The sequence below is a fragment of the Elaeis guineensis genome, chromosome 1 (assembly GCF_000442705.2).
Source record: "Elaeis guineensis isolate ETL-2024a chromosome 1, EG11, whole genome shotgun sequence".
Classification (NCBI taxonomy): Eukaryota; Viridiplantae; Streptophyta; class Magnoliopsida; order Arecales; family Arecaceae; genus Elaeis; species Elaeis guineensis.
Window position 1 is genome coordinate 176,398,559 of NC_025993.2, and position 22,091 is coordinate 176,420,649.

Consider the following 22,091-nt stretch of genomic DNA (forward strand, 5'->3'; position numbering starts at 1 on the left):
TTTTTTTAAAAAAAAAAATGGCAGGGAAAAATCCAAGCTCCCTCCTGCATTAAGAAAGGAAAAGATATGGCATGATTTAGAAGAGGTTACTGCAGCTCACTAAGGTTTGCAGGCTTTTCAAAAGATATATTTTCTATTTATCAATTTATCACTTTGATACGTTGCTGTCATTTATTGGACATGGAACCATAGGAGGGAACTACATGAGAGTCATAATTTTTTTCTAGTAAATCAGCAGATTCATATGTCATGTTAGAATATCATTTTTAATCAGATTACATATTTTAGTTTGATAATTTTAATTGGTACCACCTTCTTCTGGGGCAATTGGTACTCTTTCTGCAGCTCCAGTTGTCCCCGTAACGGGTGCCCCATTTGCTTGTTCTTTGACTTTAATGATAAGATAACATGCGTGTAATTATTGTGAAGCCCAAGTAAATATTTTTTATTTTAAAAAATTTAGACTACATTCTTTATAAAAAAGTTGTTTATGATTAGAAATAATTGTAATTATTTTATGAATTCTCAACCACTCCATTTCAATCATGGAAGTGCGTCAACCATTTTTATGAAACAGAAGCAATGAAAAGATTATGAAACGTACCACAGATTAAGGAAAAGATAGCTGAATGGATCAAAGAAAATGTTAGCACCATTTAAAGAGCCAAAATATTGCATCACAATAATTTAGAGGAGGAGGACTTGTTTCTCTTCAGATTCCAGGAGAAAGGGATCCCTCTTCTCTCATATTTAGATCCATGAGCCATGCTATGTGGTTATGTACTTTTAACATCTGTCATGATGGAATTCATCTGAATTAGAATTCTCTATATGATACATGAGATTGAAGGATTCGGTTCAATCATCCACCACCATCCATCAATTAATAGCAAGTAATTGATCAAGAAATGCATATATGTTTTAACAAACCAAAAAAGGTTCATATCTATTTATCTTGTTCCATCATTCACCTTTAGCTGATGCAGGGAAGATGGGTGATCAAACTGGGAGCCACTGATCACATGAAGGATCTAAACACAGCTCATCTAAGGCAGCCACTGGTCCCCCAACAAGAAGCCAATTGGGTCTCCATTTATGAGCTCACTTATCCATGACATCAACACTGTGAACGACCTTTGAGGGCTCTTTTGCTAGCTGCCACGGCATTTGCTTATCAGGACAAAAGAAATTATAAATAATTCAACCCATCCCAGGATAAGATGCAATGGATGTTTTATTTAAAGCCAAAGTGGTTGTGGAGAGATCACATCGTGGACCAAAAGAAAGTGACATAAGGAGGAGGGTATGCAGGGAAAAAAAAAAATTCCCATGCTTGCTCCAGGAAAAAGAAATGAATAAAGAGAAAAGCCAAGCTCCCCAAAGCGTGTTATTCCCACCGAGAAAGCAAAAGAGGAGGCCAACCAAGTCTTAAAAAGACTTATTCCAAGGTGGGGTTCGTGGGTCAATGCTCTCCTTATTCATTTCGTTGGGACCGGGCTGGAGACAAGACTATTGGTGCTTGTCGATTTTTTCCATATACAAAAGATTCTCGCGTATTCATGCTAGATTTGCCAAGCTCTTTTTATTAGCAAGTGGATCTTCCTACCTCTCTAAGACGTTCAAAGGATATGTGTGAGAAGGACATGTATTTATCTGAAGATTTCAAGATGACTTAGCCATCTCAAAGCAAGCTTAATTCGAAAATTTTGATAGGATCAGTTGTTATTAAATAATATGATGATTATATTTCAGATAAATTTTGAATATATATATATATATATATATAATTAAAAAATTGAAATAATATTTTTACTGCTTTTTTTTGATAAAATTTTAAATTATTATAAACGGTGCCGAAGTAGATCCAACACATCATCCATAATTTACAAGTTTTTTTTTTCCGTTTGCCAAGGTTGTCCCTTTCAATAGTTTAGAAGGTTTTTTTGGTTGCTCCCTTGCCAAACAATGGGCGCCCATCGGTTTTAGGTACACCAATTCTGGGTTGTTCTTCCGTTGTAAGTGTCCGTCAGTAGATGTCACATCATCTTAGGTGATGTTCTCACAATAATTTTCATGATAACATATTTATAAAATTCACTATAACAGTCTGGGAACTTCCTAGCAATAGATTTGAGACTTTTTTCTTTAACCACTCTGAAAAAATGGGCAGCCTTTGGCTTAAGATATCAGATGCTACTGGATCTTTCCACCATAAGTTTAATGATAACGTATATAATAAATTACAAAGGCATCGATCTGAGAATATATTATTATAATTTGTGAACAATGATATTGTAGAATACTTCTGTTTTTTGTTGTTGTTATTTGTTTTACTGTCTTATTATAAGACTACTTTCCTCTGAGGAATTAATAGAGGTAAGAGGCTTTGTTTGTATAAATGCAAAAAATTACACCAGCCTACATCATGTACAAGTTTCTAATCATTTCATTCTCTAAAGTAAAAGTTTCCTTGCAAGTACATCAAAACTCACAATAATCTATTGGAAATAGTGTTACAAAAATCACAAAAATCACAATAGATGATTGCAAGATTGAGATGTCATTTGACAACCTTCAACAATTTAGAGAATTGCCCTGAAGCTAATTGAATTGCTTACAAAACCAAATGGACTGCTGCTAAAAATTTTCATCCATGGGAATTCATGGATGCTTGAATCTCTTCAAGGTCCCATCTTGAGTTTCTGGTACTACTTTTGCAACAAACAGAATAGATTCCACACAAATTGCCGAAAAGCCAGAAAAAAGGTGTACCCCAAAGCAAAATAACATATCACACAAGTGAAACTTGTGTGATGTTTATATAAAGTTCCTTTAAATAAATATCATTCTGTTCTAGCATAAAGCTCTAAAATAACTTATAATGACTTATCCCCTTGATTAGTTTGGATCAGATAAATCATGGATTTCTAGATTTTCTAAACTGCTAGCAAAAATGACTGATCATTACTTACCCAAAAAAAAAAAAGACTGATCATTTACCTTTTTTTTCTTTGGAAGAAAAAGAGTGATTAATTATATCAGTTTCCTTAAGTTAAATAAGAAAAAAATAATCAAATTAGTTCTGAAAATTTCACACTCTTTCCTCTTCTTTTTTTTTTTTTGTTTGGAAAGATTTGAACCTTCAAATTTGATGTGAAAAATATATATTTTTGATGAAGATTTGAAAATATTCATCAATCATGCAGATATGACCCAATCTTCCAAACTTACATGATGAAATTCTAATTTAATTTTTGAGGAAAAAAGTTAGATATATGGTCGCCCATAGAAAAGTACATGAAGCATGCCTGCATAGGTACTGGCGTTGGATGGGAGTTTGCAATGGATGGTTATTGCCTCAAAATCTGCTGTGCTAATGGTATTCACTAAAGCAAAGATCGGATGTAAGATATGAATCATTAGAGGCTAAAAGTTGATTCTAATATCATGTGGTTCTGACTTCTTAGTATTAACCATTTAGTAACTGCCTGGCAAACCATGCATGAACTAAGTTGTTATAGAACTTCACTACTTCCCTACTGCTAAATCTTGAATTGAAAACTGAGCAATATTGGTTGCAGAACATAATTTTGTACTGTTCACACATACTAAGCAGAAAATTTTATCTTTTAATATCTTACATGGAGAAATCCAGGTCATGAGAAAATTGAAAGCACATGAAACTGCTCACAAACTAAACCAGTTCAGGGGAATCACTAAGCTTCCAGCTAGTCCTTTAATGTTGAATGAGTATATCCGCAACCAATCCAATTACAAAGCAGCATCCTACAGCCTGCCTTCATTTTTAGGATCTTAGAAGTAACCAAGAAATCAAGTCGCCGTTTAGAAAAAATGAGCAACAATATTCTTTCTTCACTATTCAAAAGAAAAAGAAAGATAAAAGAAAATATGAAATCACCATTCTCTTGCCTCAGACATTATAATCCAAGGAATGGCTCCCATTCCTATTGAATGAGTCCCCAAAAAGCCATGATTAATGATGCGAAAAGGAAAATGGACATAAAATGATAGTTAACACTTTGAAACAAAGTCTTTTGTAGAACTTATCATGATAGCCTCATTAACACATGAATCAATTTCATAGCCTCCTAATCAATGATAGGACTTAATTTCTAATCGAGCACTAAATTATATGATGTGGATATGTATATACCAACGTCTGCTAACAAAGTTAATTAAAGAATGAAATAAAAAGAAAATATTACCAATTGGATTTTAAATGTTTTAGATCTTTGAAGTTAGCCCTTCCATCCGACCGGGCTTTCTAGCCTAAATTTGTCAAAAACTTGGTCCACAGTTACAAAGTCTAGTAGCAATTTCCTATAACTTTGTTCTAAATTTCTCTGTCGTATGCCAATGTCAAGTCCCAACATTTAGAACTATTGTAAGCTTTGAGTTCAATCCTTTGGCCGATATGTCCAACTTGAACCATTGACACCCTTTATTTGTATACATGGTAGCAAAAAAGCATCAACAAATGGGTTAACCACACAAAGGAAACCTAACCGAATGACACATCTCTTACAACAATTTTCACTCATCTACTTTTGTTATAAGCTTATCTTACCTAGCTCGTTAAAACTAGCACTTGAAAGATTAAATTATATACAAGGAATGAAATCATCAATGAATACATTAGGAAGTTGTATTGACTATTTATTTGTACTAATTGACCTGTTGTATTTGCGACTTCTTTTCTTGATTTTTTTTTTCTTCATTCAATAAAACAGTGTTTAAGCATGCATTAATTTACCATCATTTTGACATGAATTTGAGAAATCGACATTTCTTCATGCATTGGAAAGTAAATTTGAATACCTTTGATCCATGAGTACTTTATCAATATAATATAATTATCTTTTTTGGTGAACAAGGAATTGTTTTGAAGGCTTCAAGACTCCATATAAATGTGTGAGTCTTCATTTCAGAATCTGAAGAATTGGAATGCCTGGAACGCTCCTATTTCTCCATTCAAGAAGCCAAAAGTCAAAGAAATCCACTTGGGGATACCCAATTCAAAAAAAAATTATATGACCAAAGTTTTGAGTCGTCGCTTTCAAAGATTTGGGGTTGGATTGCTTTTGATTTATAACTTGATTGTATAATAGTAAGTCGGAAGATGAGATCAAGATTGTTTAATTTTTTTAAAAAACAAAAGAAGAAAAAGGGAAGGGATCGAGCTGCCGCAGGCTCGTGCGTTTAGTCCCATATCGGGCAATAATAGAAGTAGAAGTCGACACCTCCTCTATAAAAACAGCCCTCGGGCACGGCAACAAGGCATACCTTTCTCGGCCTTTTGGCTAAGATCAAGTGTAGTATCTGTTCTTATCAGTTTAATATCTGATACGTGGGCCATCGGCCCACCATGATATTAAATTAATTTTTTTTGGGGTAGGGTCCACTCACAGTGGCTTGCCGCTGGGGCCCTTAAGCGTCGTCCATGCGTTGCACTACTGCACGGGCCTGGCGCACCCCTACCAAAACTAGTTATTAAAATATTTATTTTTAATATTAAGATATATCGTTTGATTTAGAAGTAGATTTTATTGGGGATTACATGTGCATGGTATATGACAGATTAGATGCCTCAATTTTTTTACATACTGAGGAAAACTACATATATATATATATAAAAGCTGAAGCTTTCTCTTGAAAATATTGTCACTTTCTTCATGCCTGTTTACACTTATTTCATCATTTCACCTGCCTTTCACTTGGGAAGATAATTCTTTCCTTGACATTTTTCCGAACAGGAGTCTTGCAACGTCCCTAAAGAACTTATGTAGGTCTGTTTGTTTTTTCCCTTGTTTTTTTCACATCAGACAGTGAAGATGCAATTCTTGTGGAATTTTTTTAAAAATAATTAAACAGAAAAAAATAAAAATAAAAAGGGGAAAAGAAGAGAAATAGGGGAGGGGTTTCTTTTGCGTTTATGATCGCCCAACAACATCCTCCCAAGGTACCCTTTCTTGACAATGCCATTGTCCTCTCGAAATTTTAGTGCAAGAGTATCATTAACAGTTGGTTCCAAGCAATTTGTTTGTGTTGCTCTGGTTCTGGTTACCATGTTCTTGATGTTTTGCTTCCAAAGATTACATTCTCGAATCCAACACAGAGGAAGAAATATCTTCTTCCATCAAGAAAAGAAGATTGAGAAGGGAACATGATGTTGCAGATTTAATTCTGTAAATGCTATACTCAAAATCACTTTCATTCTGGAAACGCCACAGCTAAAACGTACGAAAACTTAATTCGAAAGTGAGGTTGGTGTTTCAAGAGAAACCTAAAGAAGCAATGTGAATGGCAACAAAAATATCAAAGTTTTAGATACTAGTAGGAGTGATTTGCAAGCTGGTTAGGAGACATAAGGTCTATTGCGAGGAGGTCAAATTGGTTGAAGATTACTGGCACCCAAGGGGTTGGTTTATAGCAGTAGGAGAACATTGATGTGTGAGGTGTGAAGCAATAAAGAGGTGAATGGGCCATCAGTGTCAAGGGCTTGCAAAAAGGCAATGACAGTAAAGTTGAATGGCATGAAACATGGTCAAGCCTCAGCAAAAGAGCCTTGATATGATTAGCATGTCCTAAAAAGGCCAGGGAAGAAGAGGTGGTTGCACAGGTTGGTCTTGAGAATGCCAGGATTTCGAAGCAACCTAGAAATAAGTTTGCTACTTACTAGCACACAGGTCAAATACTTGGGGCATGGATGATGAGGAAATAAATTAGCATGTTCAGATTTCAGAAGTATGAAGTCACCAAGTTTGAAAACCAAGAGAATGGCAAGTGACCGACGAAGAAGTAAAATGTGTTAAAAACTTTGAGATGTGTCAATCACTTGTCTAGCAAAACAGCCTAATAAATATAGCAAGATGACAACAAATATTAGAGAATGACCAACTTCAATAATGGGAGACAGAGCCACAAGAATACAAGATTGCAAGATAGACTATAAATTCCATTAAGTTGAGGAACAATTGGCCACTGCTAGAACTATGTAAGGAACAAAACTAAAACTCAGAAGACAATTATCAAAAAGAAGTTCAATGAGCCTTAAATAGAAGAAATGAGTCAACGTGGGAAATTTGAAACACTTTGGTATGTAGGATGTCACCAAAATGATAAGCAGTAAGAACAACCTATAACAGGTTAGTGCATTAACCGTAGATGACAATGGGCAGGGAAATGATAAACCAAAATATCAAGTAATGACCTCAAGTATACAAGGATGACATTGAGCCATGAAACATTATGTGGATCCATACAGATATAATGGATAAGAAACAAAGGCAAAAAAAGCATCAAAAAAGGGGGTGAATTCAACTCATAACTTCTACTTAAATCGAAGAACTTCAAGTACAAACAAATTGGCTAGATGGTAATTTTCACGAGATGATCTTTCAAACTGAATAGATGATAAAGCCAAAAAAGGAGAACTATCAAAGATATGGTTCAGCAAAAACAGAGAAGGAATAACTTTTTACTTGCTGGGAGGGCGGAAAGAAGCATACTTGAGGTCAATACCCATATGTATGCCTATTAAATGAACTCATTCGTATTTACAAACTATAGGAAGAATGAGAGGAACAGCTTAAACCACATAGAAAGCATAATTGAAAAACAAAAAGATAGCCAAAATGTTATAGAGATCCTAAGAGAAGAAAAAATGGAAGGAGTTTGAACTGAAGCTAAAAATCCTAAAAGAGGATCTAAGATCAATTTTGTTAAAAAAATTAAGCAACAGTAAATCCATCATCAACCAAATGAACTTCAGCTGAACTCAAAACCAAAACTAGCCTCTCAGACAACAGCACCACTAGTCCTTGTGCTGATGATTTAAGCTAGCTAGTCAAGTGCAGAAGGATGACTGCTGAAACATGAAAGTATCTAAGAAGCAAGTCCTTCGCAAATCAAGAGGAAGTTCTTCAATGATTCAAATGGGAATTAATGCACAAGAAAAAATATATATAAATTGGATATGGCCATAGTTTTAAATCCCAGATTTAAGATTCATTCAACTTAATTATAAAAATTGCAAAAAATATATATATATTTTTTTTAACAGACATGGTCCACTTCAGACTTTAATGCACATATGATAAAAGCCAATGCATACTTCAAAATGTTCATACAAGTGATCACAGGGGCAGAGGCATAATGGTCCACTAAAAATTCAAAATGGATTGTCATAATGAAAAAATATGGTCCTTTTCAGCAAATTTGATAATTAAGATACTTTTTATGTGATATCCCCTTTATAAATGTCAGATAAGATCCTTCCAGTAGCTATAATTAGATAAGGGGCATGACTATCAAAGAAAATCCAAAGCCCTTCAAGAAAGTGGTCTGGACTCCCATAGTTTGGTACACCAACGGCATAATTTCTAACCACCAAGCAACAATCAATCACCAATTTTCTGAGGTACCTATAGGTGTAGAACAAAGAATTGCATATTGTGCTTGTTCCTGTCAAGGGTTGGCACTTATACCATGTCACATTTTGTCAGAACTTGTCATGCAAAAGAACAGAACGGTATATAAGTCTGAGAAGAAAATTCACAGTTGTCAAACCAACGTATGCTGCTTTATTTATCCCTTCTAAAATTAGTACAGTTTTAGTTGTTTAATACTAGAGTATATTTTAAACAATTGAATGTAGTTTTCAATAGCTTGATAAAGGTCTATGATCATATAATAACATAGATACTTATACATGTTTATCACATAGTCAAAGTAATTTGCTACACAAGCTGAAGTCACAAACTCAAACGCACACACTGACATCACAGATTATCTCACAATTCATGATAGAGAGCATAGGGGAACATATAACTATATTTTCATATTAGCAATACTTTGTAGGAGTTTTTATACATATTGGAAAATATGGTTGATTTCAAGCTCTCTATATAGATAGCATGATTATAAATACAATACAGAAAATTAGAAAAATATGCCGAAAAGAAAAATTCAAAAATTTTCATGCCATTGTGACAAAGAAGGACATATATCCAACCAATGTGGCATATAACTGATAAAAGAATCGACTCCCTAAATCCCGTTGAACCTTAGACACTCATCTCATATACTTCAGATACAAATTGTAGAATGAACACCAGTGGTTAAAATAAAGAACCCTGTAAAAGATGCTATTTTCCATAATGTGACCTGATTTATTTGACATGTCTACCCTGCTACGCAGATGTCATATGATTTTTAACAATGACAAGGCCATCATACTGAAAAAAAAACAAGCATCAGGAATACAGTCATCTACAAATCTAAAGTAATAATTGGATGGCAAAATATGCTTATAAATAACCTCAATAAAATTTGAACAGTCGAGAGGGCAAAATCACAAATCCTGATAAAACAGGATGAGATGTCTAATCTAAAAAGATGAAAGCCTTAAACATAAAACTTGTGTCAGGAAAACTGCAGTTGAACTAGAGAATGCCAGGAAGCACATGTAAATAGCAGCGAGGAATTAAAATCCTAACACAGAACCCAGTGGATGTAGATTATGCAAGGTAACATTCTATTCCATAAAAAAGAAAATCTGTAAACACTATTCCTGATATTCAGATCTTAAGACAGTTATCAACAAAAGGAAGAAAATCATGAGAACCAGAAAATCATGACTAGCAGAAACTAATCTATTCCCAAACTAGAAATGGCAATAGGAGCTCAAGACAAAAGATAGTTATTAACCTAGTCTTTTGAATGAGTCTAACATTTTCTTATTGATGAGAAAGTTGCTAGCAACAACATCTTACATGACCATAAAGTAATCAAATATGAAGGTGTAGAGAGAGAACTGAAGGAATATTTATTATGAAGACTCAAGTAGGAGAGAGTAGAAGAGAAGCACAGTTATGTCAAGAAAACAATGAAATATCTGAAAACCTGACATTCTCAAGTATATTATGTCAAGAAGCACCATAGTTGAGAAGAAATCTCCATAGCATCCGGGAAATGATAACCATGCTCCCTTCTGCTGACCAAGAAGATGTGAAATCAGCTAGATTTCTCAAATAAAAGGGAAGGAACAGTAACCAGCTCCTTGTATTATAGTTGCTAATAAATTATAACCAACTAGAACACATACATCAAATTTTACTTTCACCGTGCACTTTTATGCATTATGCAGCAGGAACACTTCGCTGCAATTTGTCCATGAATTTCATTTCCTGGCACCACATGAACTAGTACTCATTTCCAGAAATGAATTGACTGAAAAGATACTCTCTTTCCACCTCATTAATAAGATTTTTTTTAAAAAAAATCATGTCGTATGGACTCTAACATAGAGCTGACCATTTTTTGGCTCGATGAATATATTTATATAGGATAACTTTCTTATTGTGTGAATGATAGATCTAGTAACCAAAGGTAATGATAATTAATGATCAAAAGACAAGTTTGGGCTACAGAATATTTTGCATTAAGGATCTGGATAACATGAAGCATTTCTAGACAGTTGAAATTACAGGCTTCAATTAAGAACTACTTCTCTGATTAAATGCATGATGCAACGATGGAAATGGATATGCTAAGATTTGACATAGTTCATATATATCCTGGTGCAATTTTAGGACCAATTTGAGCTTCCATGGTATAAAGAGAGAGATCATTTGCCGGTTGGCAAATTGATATGAATAATACATTAACCATTATTGATGTTAACCAATTGACAAGATTGCAAAAACAACTGATCTAGATGCCATGATCCATGCTCTTCCTTGATGGAAGGGAGCACCAAGTCAGTGCATACTATATGAACAATTTATCTGCAAACTGAAGCACCATCAAGTTTAGATTGGGCAAACTTCCTAGTGGACAGACAACCAACTAATAAGGCAACTCAGATTGGTGATCTAGAGAAGTAGGAAATGAAGTATTTTGGTAATGTCCAGGTTTCAGTCTGGGTATTGTGTGGCATATAAATATGTGGGATTTTGAGATTGAAGTTTCTTCAAAATGAGAGAAAGCTCATTGGTACGGTTGCATTGAAGCCATTCAATGACAAACACCGTGTAGATCCTAGAACAAAAAATCCTACATCTATCATGGATAACCAAAATATATTGAGGTTGACAATCATTTAATCCAGAAAAAGGTGACTGCAAAGAGGCTATTTATTCGGATATCCAATCTGAAAACCTTTCCATATAACATAGTTCAAGGAGACCTGAACTAAAAATAACAAGCTAAGGGTTAGTCCAAATCTGCATGCCATAATACAAAACAACATGCTCAGACTTGCAAGAGATTATGGAGTTTGATCTATAAAATGTAAATAAAGGCGAAGTAATATTACATGTTGGGCATTCTATATGTAATGGAGCTGATAAACTTACTCCAAATACAATTGAAGGTACATGCGCAACTAGCACTGGCTGGCATTCAATTTTGTCACTTGGACACTTGAGGAGGATTCCTAGCATTTTGTTAAGAAAATATTGGCGTACAACTAGATGCTAGGTCCATCCACCCCCAACTTGTCCCCTTCACTCATTTCTATCATCTCTCTCTTCATTTCTCTCATTCTTCCTCCATTGTCAGCCAGAGCTCTCCTTTCTACCTATTCTTCACAGGCTTTCATGAGTCAAGAGATGAAGATCAGAACATTAGGAAAACTTTACATCAGAGGAAATTTTCAGGGCTGAACCTGTAAGGTTTCTTGTAAATAAGATATGTACATACCCAAGATGATTGAGGACAGAGATTTGAGAAACAATAGTGAAAAATATCATCCTATTGTATACAACCATTTTATACCATTCCACTTCATACTTTTGTAGAATAGTTCGCATGTTGTTTTGTAAGGAAAAGAGTACTCTTAAGACCACAATGATAATCATCAGCCAATAGATAATTAAGCAAAAGAGTACTGCAAACACAAGATCTTTCTGGATTCAACGCAGGTTTTTGTAATTTGGGTAAGCAGCATTTGGGTTAAATCAAACACCCAGTGGCAAATTGAAGAATGCGAACAAAATGGGAAACTAATCTACAGCGAGACACATTCTCTTCAAAAAATTACACTGTTGGTTTAATTGCTTCAAGTGTTACATTCAGTCATGTAGATGGAATGTGAAAAACAAGAAAGGCAATTCTCGTTGCAAACAAATAAAAAAGAATATGGTACAATAAACTCTCTCCCAAATGTGGGGGACTAAAAATTCAGATTTCCATCCTATTTACAGCTGAAAGCCACAACTTGAAATCTGAAACCGAAAAATGCGTATCCAGAAGCAATGCAGGGCATGCATACCGGAAGCCCTTCGGTGAGCAGAAATGCCCTCCTTCCATCAGGCTATAAAACATCACAGCATCCTCCTCTATTAATGCGAGCAGCGATCACACTGCATCCGGACCATCAGAATTTGCATCGTCATTCACGGGGGTAAACATCTGGAAACCAGCAAGACTTGATAACTGACCCGAGCCACTGCTGCTCGCCGATCTCTCGATGTCCTCCCTGCTTGCCATAATGGAAAGCGGGCGGTCCGGTATCGAAGGGACATCCGAATCAGTTTCCAAGATCTTGACAATCTGATCCATCGAAGGCCTCGCATGCAACTGAGGATGGGTGGAGAGGACAGCTACAAGGACATACTTCTCCAACACCTCCTTCGGTCCCAATTCCTCCATGCCCTCCTCGATGACATCCAAGGTCTTCCCTTTCCGCACCAGGGACCAAGCCCAGTCAGTGACAAGAAAAGCCTGCCCCTCACCCAATGAAACAAACGCCTTCTTCCCACTCAACAGCTCGAGCAGCACCACTCCAAAGCTGAAAACATCACTCTTCTCAGTCAATTGGCCATACAGGGCATACTCAGGAGCCACATAGCCCATAGTCCCCGCCACCATGGTGCTCACGTGCGACATCCCCTCCGGCGCAAACTTCGCCAGGCCAAAGTCGGCAACCTTTGCCTCGAACATTTCATCCAACAGAATGTTGCTCGCCTTGATATCCCTGTGAATTATCGCCGGCTGAGCTCCGTAATGCAGATACGCCAATCCCCTCGCCGTCCCGACCGCAATCCTCTGCCTGATGGGCCAGCTCAGGCGAGCACCCCCCGAGCCGAAGAGATGGTCATGGAGACTCCCATTCCGCATCAAATCACAGACGATAATCCTCTGGTGGCCCTCCAAAGGGGTGGTCGCAGTGCAGTACCCCCTCAATGCGACCAGGTTCACATGTCGAACACTTGCGATCACCTCGACCTCATGGGCGAAGCTGGCGTCCCCGGCGCCCGAGCAATTCTTGAACCGCTTCAGCGCGACCTCGGACCCGTCCGGCAGCAACCCCTTGTAGACATTCCCGTACCCACCCCGCCCGATTATGTTGTCCCTCGAGAAGTTCTTGGTCGCCTCCTTGATGTCGTCGAAGGTGAACTTGATCAGCGTCGTGCTCGCACCGATCGACTCCATCGCCAGCGATGGCCTGCTCTCCGGCCTCATCGATTTCCTCCTCCGCCGGCGCAGCCGCTCCCGGCGCCGTCTCCAAAACCACCAAGCGGCCAGCACGGCGAGCAGCACGACGACGAGGCAGCCGGCGGCGACGCCGAAGATCCAGGCGGTCGATCCGCCGCCGGAGGAGGACGACTGATAATTCAGGAGGAAGATGCAGAAGGCGGTGCCGTCGTCGGTGGGGCCGAAGTGGTTGACGACGCCGGCGGCGTAGATGAACGTATAGGCGGTGCAGTCGGTGACGTTGCCGTAGACGGCGCCGGTGAGGTACGCGGCCTTGACGTTGCTGAGGCTGGCGGTGCAGGCGGTGCAGGTGGGGACGGGGAGGAGGGACTGGTTGCAGCTCTGGGCCATCTCGCGGATGCCGGAGGTCGTCACGACGGCCTCGAAGGCGGCGCGGGTGGTGATGTTCATGCAACCTTCAGAGATCCAAGAGGGCTGGAAGCCGCAGGAGGAGGGGAGGGAGAAGGAGGAGGGGAGGACGGGACTGAGGGCGGAGTTCAAGGAGGACCAGCAGGCGGCGGCGGAGGCGACGGGCGGGAGGAAGAGGCCGGCGGTGCGGAGGTACTCGGCCAGGACCAGGTGGAGTGTCTCGAGGACGAAGGAACACCTGTCGGCGGTGCCCGAGGGGACACTCGCGAACGGGATAAACTTCTGGAGGACCGAGAAGTCCAGAGGGCACGAAGAGTTCTGAGAGCGGACGAAGCCAAGAAGGAGACAGCAAGAGAGGAAGAATACAGAAAGAGGAAGAGATGTCATTGGAGGAGAACTGAAGGAATACTCTTTACTTCTTGCTGTGGGTGGTGGTGGAGGAGTTTTTCTCTTTCTCCTCACCATTGATGGATGGAGCTGGGGAGAAAGAGGGAGAGAGAGAGGAGATGGTAATAGAGATGTTTAGTTGGGGAAGTTTTATTAAAATCTTGGTTGATGGGAGTTTTTAGTTGTTTAGTTGGTGATGGGGGTTGGTTGTGTATTTTATTATACTTTGTTTTACTGAATTCTTAGAGGCGGCGGATGGAGGGAGGTATACGAGAGCTGGAATGAAACAGAGAGAGAGAGAGAGAGAAGGAGAGTTCGAGGAAGGAGGGGTGGAGAGAAAAGGAGGTGAGGGTGGAATTATCTTCTTTGGCGGCGGTATTGGTGTGAGGGGAGGGAAATTCTTGTCGGAATTGAGCCGGGGAAGGCAGCAGCAACCACAAGGAGACGCCCTGATAGAATACGCCGGAGTTTTTTGAAGGCGGACCGCTGTGGCGATTTTTGTCGGATTATGGGGTGTTGGAGTTGGGAAACTTGGGCGAGATGTTGAGCCTCATTAGTCAATATGTAGAAAAGGAACTAGTTTGGGGAAGTGTATCTACCAGCAAGAAGTTTATGCTAGATGAATAATAATAGAATTGGTGTTTGGAAAATGGCAACCAAAAGGTCCTCTAGCCACTAATCCAAATTTTTCTCCACCAATAGTCTGATTCTCATGATTTATACCACCAAATTGTAAGATATTTTACGTATGCATAGAAGATGAGCTCTCTAGCATGACCGTTGGGTTTTTTTAAAGAGTACAGGAAAAGTTTCTGGGGCCACATGATGTGAGAGGATTAGTGCTACCTGTTGGATTTGTTAGATGTCCACAGAGCATTCGTGTACAATAACCGATATCTTAATCACTTTCCTTCCCTTTGAGACCTGGCAACCATTACATGTTTTCTTTTTTGACTATATATATATATACACACACACACACACCTCTTTAATTAATTTGAATGAATGTAGCGTACAGAAATCATGTGGGCAGGGCAATTAAGATTGTCTTGAACAACCCTTTTTTTTTTTTTCAAGGAACAAAAATCTTTCTGAGCATGAATATGACCCAAACTAAGATTATAGTTGTATTGGTTGGCAGGACTTTCGCAACTTTCACTCCTCAATTATTACAATTAATTAGAATTTGCCATTAGTTACTACAAGACATATTCCTAGAGGTCATATACTCATGTTTCTAAAGTGGTAAACGATTTGTTCTGTACAACCAAAATCTTAGGGAAAAGTGGAACATTACCAAAACATCAAGAGTAGTATGGATGAAAATCTTCAAGATCTCACTTATATAATGTGAAAAGTATTCTAAAAGCTTGAAGAAAGCAAGATATTGGTCTATATACATACATATGAGTATTCTCAAAAAAAGAGAGGAAAAATTAGCTCCCATGGAAGATTTAGAGTGGCAACCTAGAATGATCATGCTAATGGCTAGGTAGAAAATAGTAGGTTTCTTACATGATTACTAAAAAAATTATTATAATGTTGTCATCATAAATAAAAGAGTTGGCTATGAATCGACATGGTCATATTTGAATTGGGATAAGTTAAGACCACTACATAGGACCCTTAAACCATTATTCCTAATTCGACTTAATATTTGGTCAAGACTCTTGAACCCATACCTGATTCAAATATCCAATTAAAGCTTCAGACAACTTGATTCACATCCAAATGTACGATCCCCTAAATACTTGGCCCATACAAGATCAAGTCAAATTTTCAGGCAAGGTCAACTTTGCTTAAATATATTGTGTTGTATTTTCATATAGAGGGTTACTTCATTTTATTATAGAAGATTTTCAAAGTGCTTATCATCATCATCATCTAAGCCTTTTCTTGTCATACAAGGGATTGGCTATAAAGCATAACTCTTATGCATCACTTGGTTAGGAATAAAGCAAATATGAGGCTTCTAATTGACCTTATGCCTTCCAAAAAAATTATCATAAGGTATTCTACATCTTTTAATATTGCATAAAAATATCTATTCTAGAGATTATAGCCAAGCAAAGAATAGGAATCACTGGTGGCATTACTCTTCAGTAGATGTAATTGGCCTATTTCCTCCTTATTTTGGGACAAGATGCAACCTCAATTGAAAAGGCAACACGGAAAGATCTGCTAAATTTTATACCTATCAGCTTGGCATGAAAACTCTGAAAATTAGTACTTGAATTTTTGTCCAAGGTAAATTTAGACATGAAAACTATCATGATCCAATACAACTACGGGGATCAAGACCTTCTTTATAGGCATTTAAGATCATGCAACCAACGAGTAATTCTTTAATGTTTTTACAAAAACCTGCTAAGAGACTAAACAAAGATGTGAGATAAATTTTTTTGATACAAGAAACGGTGCTCATCTCAAAGGCATGAATAAGCCAATGACCTAAATGAAACACAATCCTATACATGCATGTAATATAAGAAATAAAAATCATTGCTGGAAATTAGGTATCCATCGGGATCTATAGTCGACAATATACTGCAAGTAATCAATCTTCAAGTACAAAACAAAGGTTATATATGACACTCTTAGGATATGTTCCATACCATCCAAACCTAACCTAAGGATCATCCAAGTTGCTCACCTCTCCATGGCATGAGTGCTTCAAGTCTATGGTCGATCACCAACGGAGGACAACACCAACATGGTATATCTCAAACATTAGGCAAGATGGTATAGCACGTATCCTAGGAAATGCCGAGAGGAACGCTTGATATCATAGTGACCTATTTTGGATTTTTCATCCTCTAGTTACTGCAAGGAACCTTTTAAGACCTCGCTTTTATAAGCACTTTGGATGTCTATGGATAATTCTAGATAGATGCATATTTGTCGAGCATATTTTTTAAGATACAATAGGTTAAATGATTATGTGTTACAAAGGAAAGTTCTAGATATGCTTGGTTGTCTCTATAAATGCATAATTAAATTATTACCATGAACTTGAAAATTCGTATTTTTCATGATGTATATATGTTAATTAGTTATAGTGTCAAACAATAAAATTGTGGTATTCAGCACAATGCAAATGATAAGTTGAATTGATCCAAATCTTCCATGATCAAGATGACTCGATTTTAAAGACCATATGGAGATGGTTACTCGTTCCAAGCTAAAAAATTGCTATAACGTGACATAAGGTCAGCTCCCTTGCTGGCTAAAGAATGGTGGTCATCAACCATTTTTTTTTGCTAATTAACCAGGTGGTGCAGGTTTTATTGCCTCTCTGCCTACTCCACAATGTTTGAAGAAAGTGGGATGGTTAAAAGATTAGAATAGAAATATTGTGCATCTAAGATGGAAGTGCAACATATATTTTTGCTACATTTTTAAATATAAAGAGTAAACCAAAGATACAGCGATAAGCTTCTGTCACATAGAACGCTTTCAAGTAGAAGGTTAGTAGATGAAAAACCTTACAGCAAGTCAAACCATCATGATATATGTGCATGCTATAATGTGTGAGAGCTGTCATACCTTCACTCTCTCAAGATGATATCAAGCAATTTAGCGACCGCAAGTTAAAGAGCTAGTCAGATCTCTATCCTCTAGGGTTCGAACAATCTGTGTCAAAGATGTTAGGCATGAAGATATGTTTTGTGCTTTGTTATTTTAAGGAGTTTATCCATTCCCATTATATTTGATAGCTTTTATAATGTGAACTGTGAGATTTTCTCGTATTTAAAACAGAGATCCTTATGATAAGAATAACTTTATATATATAGTTCATTAAATGGTAATTTTCTTGATCAACTAATGGACATGCAATCTTGTGATTGTTTGAGCCTTATCTTATTGAGATGCTTACTTTCGTCACCATGCTTGTATCCGATTTAAAGCACGGATCCTTTATGGTGTGTAGCTTGTAATATAGGATACTATGCAGTGCTTAATAGCCATCATCAGGAAAACAACGACTATCAAATAAGATGGTGCTAGAAGCTATATATGGTGCATCATTATTAATAGCCATCTATCTTTTGATAGCGGCCATCAAGCGCTACACAGCACTCTACGGTGCACACCATGCATCATAGAGGATTTTGGATCCCCAATTGAAGACCAGAGGTCCATAGCTTAATTTAACTATACTTCCAATAATAGAAGTCCTCTAATTTGCCCACTTGGTGGTCAATTATATTGCTCCGTTACATGGTTGATTTCTCCTAGATGGATCTTTCAAAGATGGTATGCCCAAAGTCAAGGTTCCATGCCTTCTAAGTTTGTTTGGCACTAGAACTTGGAATGGCACAAGCAAAATAGTAAAATAACTTATATTTTGATTCTTTGAACTATCACCTTCTCTCACTGCTTTCTACTTTAGAAGTTATTTGGTTTGTGAAAAAAAGGGAGAAAAGTATGGTTAACAAAAATAAAATAAAGAAATATCTCATGTTTGTTGAGAGTTTTCAAAGGAAAAGGATGAGAAAGTAGCTTTCCCATGGAATAAGATTTCTACATTTTATAAAATAAAAATTATGGTGGACATGAGAAAATAACTTTCCTATGAGCTGAAAATTAAGATAATTATTTTTCAACAATATCTTTAAGCTTTTAACTAGAATGGGATAAAATCTCTCTTTATCAAGAACATAACAAATATTTTACGCAACTTTCTTAAAAAAATAAATATTTAACCAAATATATATCGACTTAGAATATATCTATTTTTTGTGATCAAGCAAAGTTGCAATTTTTTTTTTCAGGCACTAGCTTTTTTTTTTTAAAAAATCTATTTTTATATGAACTAATTTTTCGAGCGATCCAAATGAATCCTTGGTTGTCATCCACCAATCACCGGGAAGTTCTACGTTGCACCTTCACAAGTATCCCGTTTGTCTGAAACTGAGATCAAACCAAACACCTTTACAAAAGTCTATCATACAAAGATGTCTTTTTCGAGGGACAAGCAAATGTCACCACGAGCCAACTGGATGTTTCACCATACGTTCTAACCTCGTGGAGTGGATTACGACTTCTCTCATCTCACATGGCCATGGGCCATCCACCCGAAAAGCAAGTCGTTCATTGAACTCCGTAACTTTGCTTTTTATTCAATTTATATATTTTGTCCGAAATATCTTTGGAGAACACAATCTCTAGTGCTCGGCTGAAGGATAAAATCATCGAAGTCTTTGCCTTAGGCCCCCGCCCCCAGGCCCCCCACTATCTTCCCCTCCTGGCCTCCACCCTGACAAGATCTTCCTCCACGGCTCCACCCCTAGGCCCCCTGCTCAGCCCACGAGAAGATGAACGGTGCCGCTCATCGGAGGTCCTGAGCGGCTGAGCGATCACTGACGGTCGATCGGCTGGTCATCGATGGCAAGGAAGAGTGGGAGACGAAAGGTCCGTCGCCCCTTTTTTTTTGCATTTCTCAGAAACACGTGGCAGACTGTATGTGGTTACTATGCGAGACAGCATGGAAAAAAAAAAGAGTCGGGTGGTGGGCAGCCTGCTTCATTAATTTTGGCCAATTATCGGACTAGCGCCAACGGTCATTTCTGATTTCTTCTATAAAAATAGGTTGTTTTCTTATACTTTGACAGAAATATTGTTAATGTTTCATATTTTGCGCAGCATATACAGCTCCATAGAAATATAAAATTTTGTTTAATTTTTGAATTTTTTTTTGTTATCTGCTTTTGTACTCTTTCGAAAGGTTTGTAAATTCTCAAAACTGATTGGGGTTGGAAAGTGTTTGATGTTTTGTAGTCTGGATCATTTTGTGTTTGTAAGTTCAATGGGATTATCCATTTTTTCTCTAGATTAATATAGTTTTCTTTTTCTACAAAAAAAAAATATTTTTTAATTTATAGTATCTATTTTTTATTTTTTTTAATTATTCTCTTTGCTATTCTTCTTCATAATAACTCTAACTCATATTTTCTGCAGTTTGCACTCTCCTACAAAAACATTCAACAATCAGATACTATAAATTAATCAATTATTCATCTCATTTGTAATCAGCATTCAACAATCGAGTACTATTATTCTAATCTTTACATATTTTTTATTTAATTTAAAATTTATATTATATTATTATATTTTATCTCTATTTTATTTAATACTTGATTCATTGAATTAGAAATTTTTGATTGTTAATCTTGTATTAGCTATTTAAAAAATAAGATAATTGTAATAGTTAAATTTTTTGATAATTCATAATAAGAATTTAAAAATGCCAACTCAAAAATATGAATCTGATTATTCAAAAAGCTTCAAAAAAAAAGAAGAATTGAAAGTTTAATACAATCTCAAAAAAAAGCTCTTGATAAATTTTTTACAAGTAATAAAAATAATAAATCAAAAAATATTGATAAATATTTTTTAAATGAACAAGTTAATAATCTTTTAGAGTTAGATGATAATGAAATATTAGAACAAGAAGAAATCAATGAAGAGATTCAAAATGATCCTCAAAGTTATAGTGAAGAGAACCAATCTGTTAATTTAAATGATTGTATTCCTAAAAATATTTATGATTCAGGTCAATGGACAAATATTGATATAAATTTGAGAGATTTATTAGTAGAAAAAGATTCAATTAGAATTGATGATATAGATTTTCCTAAAGATGAATTCTCAAGATATTTTTCTATTATATACTATATTCAAAAGTTGATAAATGGAGAGAAGCATGAAAGAAAATAGTTAGTTTATTCAAAAGATTTAGACAGAGTATTTTATTTTTATTATAAATTATTTAATTCTGCTTCTAGTATAAGTAAACTAGCTAATGTTGGCACTAGAGATTGAAGAAATCTTAGTGCTAAGCTTAAAAGTTATGAGATGAGTAATGAGCATATTATTAATATGAGTTCATAGATTGATTTAGAAATGAGATTGTTGAAAAATAAAATAATTGATAAAAATATTCAAAAATAAATAAATAAAGATAAAAAATATTAGAAAAAAAATATTATTAAGAATTCTTACTGTAGTAAAAATTTTTGATAAATAATTTAGCTTTTCGTAAAAAAAATGAAAAGATTTATCAAGAAAATAATAAAAATTTTTTAAGTCTAATTAAAATGATTGCAGAATTCGATCCGGTGATACAAGAATATATTCGATATATTAAAGATAATAAAATTCATACTCATTATCTTAGATATAATATACAAAATGAATTGATAAATTTGTTAGTAAGTAAAATTAAAAATAAAATTAAAAATAAAATTATTAAAAATTATAAAAGTAAAATATTTTTTAATAATACTTGATTACACTCTAGATGCAAGTCATCAAGAGTAAATATTTTTTATATTGCGATGTGTAGATATTTCATCAAGTCCAATTAAAATTATGAAATATATTTTTGAATTCTCAAAAGTAGATGATACAACTGGAAAAGATCTTTTTGATGTTATTATGGATAAAATAAAATATATTGAACTTGATATTAATAATTTAAGAAGACAGAGATATAATAATGGATCTAATATGAAGGACAAACAGCAAGGAGTGCCAAAAAAAATTTTAGATATAAATCCTAAATCCTTTTATACATCATGTGGTTGTCATAGTCTAAATTTAGTATTTTGTGACATGACTAGTTCTTGTACTAAAACTATATCATTTTTTGGAGTGGTATAACATATATATTTACTATTTTTTTCTTCTACTAAATGGTAAAAAATTTTACAAGATAATATTTTCGGTCTAACTCTTAAATCATTATCACAAATACATTGGAAAAGTCATATTGAAAGTGCTAAAGTAATAAGATTTTAAGCTCCATAAATAAGAGATACTTTATTGGAATT

At 36.0% G+C, this 22,091-nt stretch overlaps 1 protein-coding gene and 1 non-coding gene across 2 annotated transcripts; one reads left to right on the forward strand and one right to left on the reverse strand.

The window, feature by feature from the left end:
* The first annotated feature begins 5,300 nt into the window (after nt 1-5,300).
* On the forward strand, nt 5,301-5,498 carry LOC114913930 (U2 spliceosomal RNA). The gene has a single exon (XR_003800059.1). It is a non-coding gene; the product is annotated as a U2 spliceosomal RNA (small nuclear RNA).
* Nucleotides 5,499-11,989: 6,491 nt separating this feature from the next.
* On the reverse strand, nt 11,990-15,104 carry LOC105039783 (probable LRR receptor-like serine/threonine-protein kinase RKF3). Its single transcript, XM_010916049.4, has one exon. The coding sequence runs from the start codon at nt 14,332-14,334 to the stop codon at nt 12,382-12,384; it is 1,953 nt and encodes a 650-aa protein (XP_010914351.1). The 5' UTR covers nt 14,335-15,104; the 3' UTR covers nt 11,990-12,381.
* Nucleotides 15,105-22,091: the final 6,987 nt, after the last annotated feature.

Bases quoted from the DNA above. Each gene is read 5' to 3' on its own strand.
- LOC105039783 (XM_010916049.4), bottom strand. From the start codon at position 14,334: ATGGTGAGGAGAAAGAGAAAAACTCCTCCACCACCACCCACAGCAAGA.